The sequence below is a fragment of the Bactrocera tryoni genome, chromosome 2 (assembly GCF_016617805.1).
Source record: "Bactrocera tryoni isolate S06 chromosome 2, CSIRO_BtryS06_freeze2, whole genome shotgun sequence".
Taxonomy (NCBI): domain Eukaryota; kingdom Metazoa; phylum Arthropoda; class Insecta; order Diptera; family Tephritidae; genus Bactrocera; species Bactrocera tryoni.
The window spans coordinates 36,282,456-36,295,495 of NC_052500.1; the positions used below are offsets into that span (position 1 = coordinate 36,282,456).

General features: G+C 42.3%; 1 protein-coding gene across 1 annotated transcript in view; it reads left to right on the top strand.

Annotated features, from left to right (window-relative positions):
- The window catches only part of LOC120767778 (protein dachsous), a 48,722-nt gene extending 35,896 nt beyond the window's left edge, over window positions 1-12,826 (top strand). Inside the window, exons 9-12 of the mRNA XM_040094022.1 lie at window positions 3,599-4,051; window positions 4,198-4,570; window positions 6,643-8,003; window positions 8,455-12,826. Coding sequence (XP_039949956.1) covers window positions 3,599-4,051; window positions 4,198-4,570; window positions 6,643-8,003; window positions 8,455-11,969 — 5,702 coding nt within the window. The 3' untranslated portion in view covers window positions 11,970-12,826. The remainder of the gene's footprint in view (window positions 1-3,598; window positions 4,052-4,197; window positions 4,571-6,642; window positions 8,004-8,454) is intronic.
- The last annotated feature ends 214 nt before the right edge of the window (window positions 12,827-13,040 follow it).

Below are 13,040 nucleotides of genomic sequence, written 5' to 3' on the forward strand. Positions count from 1 at the left end.
TAGTGGTAATTGTAACAGTAATTTCATCAATTCACAATAGTAAAACTATGGAAAATAAAAACTAAGTAACATTGTATATAATGATTATACCTCCCCAATAAAATATCCACATATTCTCGTAACGAACTCAACTCGCAAACTTTAACGAGCAGATAAATGAGATGCAACAACCTTTTGCAATGCTTGCACAGTAGGGTGCGATTCTTAAGAGTACCTCATTTTTAATAGAGAACAGGTAATAATAGTTACAAAAAACTGTCAATTTCTTTTGCTAAAAACTATATGACATCATTCCAAAAATTTAAAACCGCTTATGAGTGAGAAATATTTGGTTAATTTTCAATATTTTTTTACTATTGAAAATTTTTGTACTCTTTTTAACCTAAAATGGCATTTAAAATGTGCTTTCGGCCAACTTTGGCAGGGACAGTGTCAGGGCTAACAGTAGCAGTCTTAACAACAGCGGCGGCTGCAGTGGCAAAAACAATGCACGCTACAGCTGACAACCTGTTCGGGCATATTTCGCGATAAATTGCGCAACTTTCGACAATTGATAAAATATTGTGCCATTGTTTACGCCAAGCCTTCTACGTACGAATACGAGTATTACGTGCCAAAATTTGCCTTTCCATATGTAAGAGTTTATATACATACATATATACCTAGATCAAAGTAAATACGGTATAACAAAATAGCGCCTGGAAGCCATATGCATGACGGTCAAATGTACACGCTTTATGGACATAAATGAGCGCAAAATACCAGCGCGCCGCACTTTCAAAAGTCATTGCCAGCACTGTCAGCCGGGCTGACCCGCAGTGACAAAATGATAGCTGAACGTGACTTTTGTGACAAAAAATTGACAGCCAAGTGCGAATGTGCGCATTAAATCCACAAATATGTGTTTGGTTTGAAATTAAACAAAAGAAAGCTCTTATATATATAAGTACTGGTCCAATAACGACTACTGAAGTAGATTGCTGGAGCTTAGAAGGAACCTCCTTCTGTCATAAAAATTTGCGCTACGAATTAGGCTCTCAAAGAATTATTTAATTCGCAGCTGCTGCGACATTAACCTCCCTCACTCCCTACATTTTTTCCTCCCTGCCTCTCTTTACATGCTTCTATATATAAAATTATATAGTTCCTAGCTTTTGTCGGGCACTTTGTGTGGGTTTTTCAATCTGCGTAGCGCCAAGTGCTCTCAACCCTCTGCAAGGCAGAGCTTGACGGTGGACCCGTTGGTTGGCATTTCCATTACAATTCTCATTTATTTCATGCATACTCCACCGCTCGCACCAACACCGTCGGCATTGCTATGCCGCGGCTGATGACCGTAGTCATCGTCCAATTCCATTTACGCAACTCCGTTACTCTGCCACTGTTGCTAACGACATTTTGGTGGTAATGGGCTTGCCGGTGACTGCTACTAACTTGTTGTTGTGGTTATTTTCCCGGCCATCGCTCCATCTGCCATTGCATTGAATATGTTGCTAAATTTATGACCGCCACTGTTAAATTAAGTAGAGGACGGTTTCCTTTGATTTTTTATTTGCATTCAGTTTATGGCATTCATTTTATATGCTGTTCCTCCACTGCCTCACTCACCACCGGCAACCGCCAGTTATGCATTTACATATGTACACATATAAATGTGTGTGTATTTATGTATGTGTGTGTATGTTGTTGGTGAGTTCCTTCGTTGCGCTTGCGATCATCGCATTCTGATTGTCGCTGTTGCTCTTGGGTTTGGCTGTTGCTGTTGCTAGCTGCACTATTGTTGCTATTGTTGTTGTAGCTTGTTTTTAATTGCATGTTTTACTCTCAAGGACATGTTATCATTTATTTTAGTATTAATTAAAACTAAACGATTTATCGATTTGTCGTTGGGGAACAATACGCGTTGATAGGACCACAGTGACGTGGTTGTGGTAATGGTTGTTGCAAAACCGAAAAATACAACAATAATTTACAATCAAATTGAGCAATATTAAGTCAAATTAACTAAGATAAGTGGTTTTGAGGGAGTAGATCTTACGAATTGGTTTCAAAAGCCTCTCGCTTCCGATTGAAATAAGAGACATAGAATCCAGGGTGGACCCAAAGTCTCTTCTGTCATCGTGATATTTATTTTAACTTATAGTTGGTTATTAAAAGAGGTGTCTGCTTTAGTTTAGGATTATTGTCAACTCTATATATTTGATTTTTATGTATAGCTTAAGCTATGATTTAGGGAAGTAGGCCTTCCCTATCACAATAGTTTGTGTAAAATATATGTTTGGTTCTTTCAAAATGGATAGTTCTGATTTTATTTCATATTAGCATAATTCTAGATTCATAGTGAAATTCACCAGTTTGAAACCGAAAACTCAAAGTGTCGAAAATCTGAAAAAATCATTCAGTTCGTCGTAATTATCACTGGAAGAATATAAAATAAGTATTTCACTATATATTATTCAATATATCCTAAAATGATCAAAGGCTACCTCAACGTTTATTTATGTTTTCTCCTACAAATGCCGTAGGTCTTTTGATTGAGCATATTTTGAACGCTTTTTTAAGATCTTGCATATTTTCAGTGACAAAACATTGATAGTAAAATAACTGTCAACGATTATATAGACACCTGAGAGGCGGCCCTGGGTTTCTTTCAATTATATCTACACGATTTCTCTTGAACTTCACTGTTTACACATCCATTTATATGAAAATCAGAATCTACTTCACCAAACGCAAAAACATAGCTTATAATGGATTTGATAATAGAGTAATGGGTCCAAATAATGCATCTTAGAGTTTCGTTTAGTGACGAACAGAGCGTCAGGCGAATATTTATATATGCCTTTCCCAAAATATAATATGTCTAAATAAATATATTTGATAGTTGTATGCTTAACGGTTTCCTAACTCTTAGTATATATTTGGCGATATGTATCCATTTAATATATTTTATTTGGTTCGAGTAACCAAATATTTTGTTTCCAAAGCTCTCGTTGAAAAACAAATAACTTTTTTCAACGGATTGAACAATCCATATTCTGAGGTATTAATGCATTGCACCAAAAATAGGAGAATGATGGTATATCCGATTAAGTTATACTGCTTATCTGAATCGAAAAGATATTACTGTGAAAGCGATTTCTTCAAGAAATTAATGGTACTAAAATCCAATATTTCAAAAGTCAAACGATGACCTTTAATTAAGATAGTCACCGTTTAATCTGTGCCCTGAGTGGTGAATGAAATGAATGCCTTAATTTAAAGATTTCCGAACGTTGTTCACTTGTTCGCGCTTCCGCAATCAGTGATTTTGATTGACATGACAAAACTGTCAAGGATCAGCAATCACTTTGTGATTGTCAGCAGTGCCACTGGCAGACTCATCAGCCACGACATAAGTCCAATCAAGTGAACGCTTTCAACTTAAGGCACAAACACAATGCTCGAGACTCACTCGAATATGCAAACTACAATTAACTGTTAATGTAATTTCCTTGAAAATATTTTCTCAGACCCACTTACATGCACATACACACACACTACCGCATTTATCCATTTGCTTCGTACATTGCATGTGTCGTTTGCTTTTCTTTTGCAGGCAATCTCAGCTACGAGATACCAACAGGTGTCGCCGATAATCATTTCCACGTTGATCGGCAGCGCGGCATTGTCACCACACGCGGACAATTTGATCGCGAAACAAAAGCGCGCTACACGATACCGATCTACGTATATGACACCAATAATATCGCCACCACGGCGGCGGCTACCTCAGCGGCAAGTACAACAACGATGATTGGTACGCTAACAAGCGCAGGCACGACGGCAACCTCACCATTGGCAGCGACAGCTGCGGCATCAAGTGGACAATTTGATATTGCGACAATAATCGTCACAATCAGCGACGTTAATGATCATGCGCCGGAGTTTCGTCCCGGCGCTTGCTATGCGCTGTCCGTGCCGGAAAACAACGAGTTCTCGGTCATCCACACGGTGGTGGCCACCGATCTCGATGAGGGCGCAAATGGCGAGATCTTCTACAGCATTGTTGGTGAGTACTGGCCATTTAAATAGAATATTAGTGCCAAATATCAAACAAAATTAAAGCTCAAATATCGTAAGCATCAAAGCCACATGCAGACATTTATTCGCCTCGTATTCATTGCGCATTTCTTTCATTCCTTTTTCTGTCTTCAGGTGGCAATATCGGTAATAAGTTCAGCATCGATGTGCAAACTGGTGAGTTGACAGCGCGTTGTCTCGATCGCGAACAGCACTCGCGTTACCTGCTACAGATCCAGGCTCAAGATCGCGGCACGCCCAACACTTACCAGGGTCACTGCAACATCACGGTTGTTGTTGAGGATCATAATGACAACGATCCGCGCTTCGAACAGACAAAATATGTGGCGAATATAGCCGAGAGTGCGGCTGTCGGCGCAAGCGTGTTGCGCGTCAAGGCGACGGACGCCGATTTGGGTATCAATGCGCGTTTGGTCTACTCGCTGGCTAATGAGACACAATGGTTATTTGCGATTGACAGCAAAACAGGCATCATCACGACAGTGGGGTGAGTGTTGGAATATAAAGATTATGTTTTTTTTTAGCTAATATAGTATTAAATATAACACAGACGGCGGAAAATTTAGTTCCACTTTTAAAAAGCTGATCGAGATTTGACAAATGTTGAGCTATTTGAGAAGTCAAGAAACTCTGAGGTTCTAAAAATAAGGGGTACTCAAACTATTTATAAGAAACTGTTATAGCTCTGACAAAGAAGAGAGGATTGAATAATTATAAAATATGATTTTATTTATAACGGTAGATAATGATTCAGTTGTGGAAGTCGACTCTGGAGTTCAATTTTCGATAAGAAGAGCCGACTTCTTGAGCTTATCGCCTAACTATCTTTCAGTTCTCTTAACCTAGCCTAGCAATCGGCATACACTCTCTTTAACACAACCATTCCAACCATAAAGTATTTGAAGATCTGTATATAAAAGTGAGTTACGCAATTCTCCAACTCGATATCAAATATATTTCCTTGGGAAATCGAAGTCATATTAAAACGTTGTGTTTATTTTTTTACCGGGCTAGGATAAGTTTAATAAGAATACACACACGAAAACTCTTTCGCTTTCTTCAATTCTTAATTGAATTCATAAGACATATGATTTTGAGGATGCGGTACTATTTCACTGTATTTTACCCTTTAATACATGGGTGGATTTTGGGAAAAATCTTTCTCTTCCTCTTTATAATCATAATCTTATTTAATTTTTTCATAAATATAAGAAATTTGATATAACTATGTAGATGGGAAAACAAAATAACTTTCTTTATATTATATAAATTGTCTTATATATGTATACATATGTTCCATTTAAATCCTATAAATTAATTGATTAGGTATTTTTGTAAAGAAGAAGAATGTTCAGACTAGTCGCGCATCGCGTTGAGAATTACCCGCTGTCATGTACACATTTTTTATCGTCGCTTTTCCTCAACGCGCTTTGCCTGCTGCCAAAGCAGCAATATCTACCACCTCACCTCCTCTTACATATTTGACTATCGTCTGACTAAGAGCACGCTGCTTTGTGTGCCTTGATTGTCGGCTATAATGAACCTTTCATCTTCAAAGTAGCCAAACACAAAGGAATCGCACAATAACTGACGAATAACAAACAATTCGTGATGTTTTGCCATTTTGCTAAAAAAAATGGAATAAGAAATGAAAATCAGAACACTGGCAGCACAAGGCAACTAAGGAATGGACTGACGAACTTGTGAGAAAGGGCAAATGATTGGATGTGGTATATAAATGTGGCACATTTCATTAGGTTGTTGCTATTGCTGTTGTATTTTTTGTTGCTGCTGCTATTGTTACAACTGCTGCTGTTGCAGCTGCCACCGTCGCGCCCAGTGCAGTACATCACGCGCCACTTTCGACCAATAAGCACGCTGCTGGATATGCCATTGGCACTGAAGCTGAGTTGCCGCTTAAAACGGTTTACAAGAATATTTAACGCTGCTGACCCTTTTGTAGGATACATGCTAGTTAAAAGTTTGACAGACCTATACTAGCGAACTGAAAATTCAATTAATATTCAAAGAAAGTTTGGGAATCCCTTACTTTTCTCTTTATTTGTTTACAACATTTAACGTTTTATAATATAGGGTAGTCAAAGAAGTATTTTCGTACTTCTAATCAAACTTCAACTTGTTTTTTTTATATTTATAATGAACTTAAATGAACTAAATATGTACCATTTTGGTCGACCACTTTTTGCCATTCACAAGCATCTCTTGAAGCCAACTTTACTCCATTAAGGGAGTTCGGTGGCTTGCGTGGCATTCTTTCCTTTTTATAAAAAAATTTCAAAAAATATCGAATTTCTTCATTATTTTCACTCATTTTTGAACAGCTGTAACTTTTTTCTATTTCGTATTAAATTTTTTGGTTGAATGAAGCTTAAAATCTCACCTTTCCAACACTATATGGTATTACACATCTGTTGACAAAATACGAAAAGACTTTTTCGAATACCCAATATATGTATATATATATATGTATATTCTTTTTAGTTACAAGATATTAATCTAAATTTACACATCTTTCTTTATTCCTTATATATCTTCCAGCCCGCTGGACCGCGAACGCCAGAGTGTGTACAACTTTTTGGTGGTCGCCACCGATGGTGGTCGCTATAGCGCTCGTTCCGCACAAGTGCCTATACAAATCGTGGTCGACGATGTAAACGACAATCGGCCGGTATTCGAGCGTTACCCCTTTCGGGCACAAGTGCCCGCGCTCATACAACCCGGCCAAATGCTATTGCAAGTCAGCGCCACCGACGTCGATGCCGGCATCAACGGTGAAATACTCTACTCACTTGGCAACAATGCCGATGCGGCGACACGCAATAAATTCCGCATTAATCCCAGTACTGGCGTGGTGAGCGCCACACAGAGCTTGGCAAGCGAGTCGGGCCGCCTTCTACACATTGAAGTGGTGGCACGCGACAAAGGTAACCCGGCGCGTACGTCACTTGGCCTTATAGAGCTGCGCGTAGGTGACATGGCTGCCGGAGCTCCAGTGTTGCGTTTTCAAAATGACACTTACCGCTTGAAATTGCGTGAAAATACGGCTGCGGGTATGCGTGTGCTGCAAGTGTCGGCGGTGCGTAGCGATGGACGGCGACAGCAGATTTACTATTCCATTGGCGCGGGTAATGAAGATGGTGCATTCAACATAGACGCCACCACCGGCGAGATAAAAGTTGGCAATGCTGCGTACCTGGACTACGACCGTTTTGTGGACACAACATACGACGCGGTTGCCACAGGTGCAGGCGGTACATATCGGGGACGCGCCATGTTCTATGATGGCGAAGAGCAGTTGAGCGCAAACTTAGAGAATTTAACCAACATTATGGACGAAGAGCAGATAATAGATAGCCAACAGTTGAATCGCAATCAACGTGAACTGAAAATGTTGGGCAACAATGAAAATATGCAATATACCGCCAGCGCCGTGCAACTTCATGAATTACGCTTGGTGCTAGTTGCACGCACCGATGCCACACCACACCTATATGCCTATGCAGAGTTAATCATCGAACTGGAAGACGAAAACGACAATAGTCCGCATTTCTCGCAAACGCAGTATAGCAAATCGGTGTGGGAGGGCAACAACAAGGGTACATTTGTGGTGCAGGTGCAGGCATTTGATGCGGACGCTGGCGCAAATGCGCGCATTCTCTACCACATCGTCGATGGCAATCACGATAATGCGTTCGTCATTGAGCCCGCCTTTAGTGGCATTGTAAAGACGAATATAGTGTTGGATCGCGAAATCCGTGACATGTACAAGCTAAAGGTGATCGCGACGGACGAAGGGGTGCCACAAATGACGGGCACGGCAACGATACGCGTACACATTGTGGACGTAAACGACAATCAACCGACTTTTCCGCCACACAGTGTGATTAGCGTGAGCGAAGGTGAGTACATGTATATATGTATATTTATCATATATGTACTATGAGTTAACTAGTTCAACGAAACAATAAAGCGCTGGGCTGAGGTATATTTTGCAGTACTGTAATAACGCAATCGCGGAATTATGGAATTTTAATTTGAAGCTTGATCACTAGGGACAACGCGTGCAGACGCGTCGGTGAAATCCGACGTGCTGTATTCGTAATAAACGAGTATATGCTCTTAATTGAACCGCAACTATTTTAAACATTTTCTAAATTAATCCGGAGGGGCTTGAACATGCCACTTATAACTGCAACTATTATTACCAACTGAAAACCCTTCATTCGTGCATAGTATTTCAATTATACTGAAACAAAATTAAAACAAACAAATAGTTGCATCCGATTTGGTTTATTCTATAACTTATCAGCATTCTTTTCTTTCCCGCTTTCTCATCATATTCTTAAATAGGTATCGAATTGGGTACAGTCATCACTACAGTTTCAGCAAACGACGTCGATACTTACCCGGCGCTTACTTATCGCTTCGGCGGCGATCTGCCTGATACCCAGGAATTTATGAGCAAACCGCTGTTCGCAATCGACCGCAATAGCGGGAAGGTGACACTCAGACGCCATCTCGATTATGAGGATCAGCAGGAGCATCAATTGGAAATCATCGCCTCGGACGCGGCGCATGAGGTGCGCACTACGCTGACGGTACGCGTTAGTGATGAGAATGACAACGCACCCATATTCGATGCGCAACTACCGCCCGCTTATGCGGCCACGCTGCCCGATCAACAAGTGATCAGTACAGCCGCAGCTGCTGCAGACATTGAGCTGGTTATGGTCAATGCCACAGACGCCGACGCTGAAGGTCGCAATTCCGAGATACATTACAATATTAACCCACCCCTGCGTGGTTTCAGCGTCAACGAACAAACTGGTGCAGTGTTTGTAAATATGACACGGCTCGGAGCTGTTGCTACCGATCTTTATGTGATGATCACCGCGCAGGATGGCGGCGTTATACCATTGAAAAGTTCAACGGTTTTACGAGTGCGCGCCAGTAAGGGCAACAGTGGGCGCGTACAATTTTTACAGACCCAATATCGCGCACAAATCAATGAAGCTGCGCCACTTGGTACGGTAGTACTGCGCCTTGGTCAAGACGTACTGAACGCACATGCTGACCGCGCTGCTGGTTCGCTGCTGTTCAAAATAGTCTCCGGAAATGAGGATGCCACTTTCGAAGTTTATCAGTCGAGTGCTATTATACTTGTGAAACCACTTGATCGCGAACGTAGCGACATCTATAAGTTGCGCTTGGTGGTTAGTGATGCGCATGCGTCGTCGCAGCAACTTCTGGCGCAAGCAGCAGACAACTCGAGCACAGCAATAAATATATTTGTCACAGTGGAGGATGCCAATGACAATGCACCGAAGTTCGCCACTGACGGTAAGTACGAGGCTGAGGTGAGCGAACTTGCTCCACTTCGTTATTCCATCGCAAGGCTTGTCGCCACCGATGTTGACTTAGAGAATACGCCTAACTCGGAAGTGGTGTACGATATAACGTCTGGCAATGACGAGGGCATGTTCACCATCGACCTCGTGTCCGGTGTGTTGTTCGTGAACAACAAATTAGACTTTGACACTGGCGAAATGAGCTATGCGTTGGTGATACGTGCCTGCGACAGCGCACCCGAGCCGCTATGCAGCTTGCAACCGTTTCGTTTAACGTTGCGCGATGAAAACGATAACGTGCCGCGTTTTCCAGTCACTGAGTATGTCGAGTTTGTGGGTGAAAATGAGCCAGTCGGCACTAGCGTGTTTACAGCTCGTGCAACCGACTTAGATCGCGGCGCTTACGGCCGCCTCAACTATAGCGTCGATCACGAGGCTGCGGGGTCGGACGATGTCTCTTGGAAGCTATTCCGCGTCGACCCGCACACAGGCATTGTCACCTCGAATGCGGTGTTTGACTATGAGCAGCGACATCGCTACGACTTTGTGTTGCGCGCCACAGATAGCGGTAGCAAGTCGGCACGGGTTAAAGTTCGCATTGAAATCGAATCGAAAGACGAATTCGCACCACAATTCACGGAGCGCACCTATCGCTTTGTGATGCCATCGCCGTCGACCGGCTACCTGCCGTTGGGCTATATTGTGGGCCAAGTGACGGCGACCGATCGCGATAAGGGACCTGATGGACGTATTGTTTACCAATTAAGTTCTCAGCATGCCTACTTCAAGGTGAACCGCACGAATGGCGCGGTGGTGATCAAAAAGAAGGTCGACGACAATTTCGATGATGGACGTGATATCAGCCTGGTGATTGCCGCAAGCTCGGGCAGACAAGGCTCTCTAACCAACATGACTGTTGTAGAAATCTCCTTGGATCCGCTAGCCAGTATCGGTACAAATTTAGCAAGCAATGGCGGTGCAAGTGGTAGCAGTGGTGTTGCAGATTGGCTGGTAGGGCTAATAGTTGCAGTATTATTGGTGCTTTGTGCGATTGCGGGCATTTTTCTTTTTGTACGTATGCGTAGTCGCAAACCACGAAATGTGACAAAACCACATTTAAGTACAGAGACTGTAGGTGCATCTAATAGCTACGTCGATCCCAGTGTCTTCGATACGATACCCATTAGAGGTGGCGTAAATTCTGGCCTGGCTGGCAGCAGTGGAAATACTGGTGTAGCCTCATCGGCTGCTGGACAATTCGCGCCACCTAAATATGATGAGATACCGCCATATGGTGCACATGCGGCGAGTTCCAACTCAGGCGCTGCAACGACTTCGGAACTGTCGGGATCCGAGCAATCAGGTTCGAGTGGACGGGGTTCCGCCGAGGATGATGGCGAAGATGAAGAAATAAGGATGATCAACGAAGGTCCCCTTCATCATCGCAACGGTGCGGGCGGTGTGAACGGCGAGGATGGACGCATGTCCGACATTTCAGTGCAGAATACACAGGAGTACTTAGCACGTCTAGGCATTGTAGACCGTGAAACCAATGCCACGGGTGCTGCTTCAACTTCTTCTCATCGTTGCTCCGACGGCATCGGTGGTTCACAAAAAGAAACACATCTCCATCATCCACTGCAGATGCATATGTACGATGAAGATCCCGCCGCTCAAACAGACATTACCAATCTTATCTATGCCAAACTGAATGATGTGGCTGGCGCCGCATCGGATCATGCAAGTAGCACAGATGAAGCTGCCACCACAGCCGGAAGTGTGGGAGTGGCTGTCGATCGCGTCATAAACTTTACAAACGTACCCGTTGGCCATGTGCCGAATGTCGGACATCCCGCAAATGTTGGTCCACCAATGAACGGTTCACTCAGCTCTATTGTACACAGTGAGGAAGAGCTCACCGGCAGCTACAATTGGGACTATCTGCTCGACTGGGGGCCACAATATCAACCGTTGGCACACGTATTCTCTGAAATCGCACGGCTCAAAGATGACAACATGTCTGTGCATAGCGGCAATAGCGGTGCTTCCTCCAGCGCTAAAAGCAAACAGTCGCAAGCGCATTCCATCGGTACCGTAAAGACACACATACCACCACCACTACTCACAAATGTAGCGCCGCGCGCCATCAATATGGCAGTGTTATCAGGCACTGGCGTGGGCGTACGATTGCCGCAAGCTGCGCAGCATCACATAGCCACCACATCATTAGGCGGTCCAACGACGGGTGGTGGTCAAGTGAATGCCAGCGGTCAGTACATGGCGCCACGTTCGCCCATCAGTCACGATACACCAGGTGGCTTCAGTACTTCAACTGCTATGTCGCCATCGTTTTCGCCATCACTCTCACCCCTAGCCACACGCTCACCATCGATATCACCGCTCGGCGGTGTGACGACCGGCCATCATTTGGTGTCGCTGCCACGGCATGCGCCACAACCAACGCAGCGCGGTAAGAACGCAATGCTGGTGGAACAGGAAATGCGCGTGCGAATGTGATGAAAGACGTCGAACCCGCTGGGGGCTTGAATTCCAGTTAAAAACGTTTAAACTTAGAAAACTACAAAGTGATCATTAGTTCTGTAGGCTGAACTTTAAACGATATTTGTAAGTGTATAAATAAAAGTTAATTACATTAAGTAGGCACGATTCCAATACCATTTCCGTTGTATAAGAATGCAAATCAAGGAACAAAAAAGCAAAGAACGAATTAGTTAAACAAAGAGTACTTTGGAGTTTGGTGAGTTAACGGTGTGTATCAAAATATGTCTCGCTTTTTTATTGTGCTGATATTTCGAACTGACCTACTAGTATACTCACCACTCTCGGCTGTGGTATTAAACATGTTAGCCTTAATTTGCATGTAAATTTATTCCTTAAGCACTTGTACAGCTTAGTTAGTTAACACATTTAGTCTAATAATAATATGTTACCAGTTTGCCATTATGTTTTAAGTGGTTAAGTTTACTCACTCATTTCAATGTGATCCCCACACAATCGCTCTTCACAAATACCCACCACACGACACATTCATTTGTACTATACGCCCACCAGAAATTTCATGAACACATTCATACTCTAACAAATTAGTTGTAAAAAAGTTGTAATACTCACGCACAGGCACATATACATATAATTGTAATTGTTTAAGTCACCCCCAACAACACACAAATTGAGAAACTAGGAATTTTATTTCGTGTTCTTCACAGTATCGCCTAGAAATTTGTAAATAATTATGAAATAAAGACTACAAAGCCAACAAAGACTCTTTATAGAATTGTAATGCTTAGTTGAAGTAACGCCAGCACAAAAAACCTTAACAAATTAACAACAAACAACACAAAAAGCCATAAAATATAAGCATTTAACTGAAAGAATTAATTTATGTTTTTCATATATATGTATATATATATATTTGGTCGTAAGTAAATATGTACTATATGCATTTTTGAAAATTGCTTAGCCTAATTTATTTATAAAAACTAAAAAGCAAGTGCACTTAGCAATCTAATTACATATAAATAATATTTATTTATATAAACTTAGTTGCATATAGTTTTAGGGAACCAC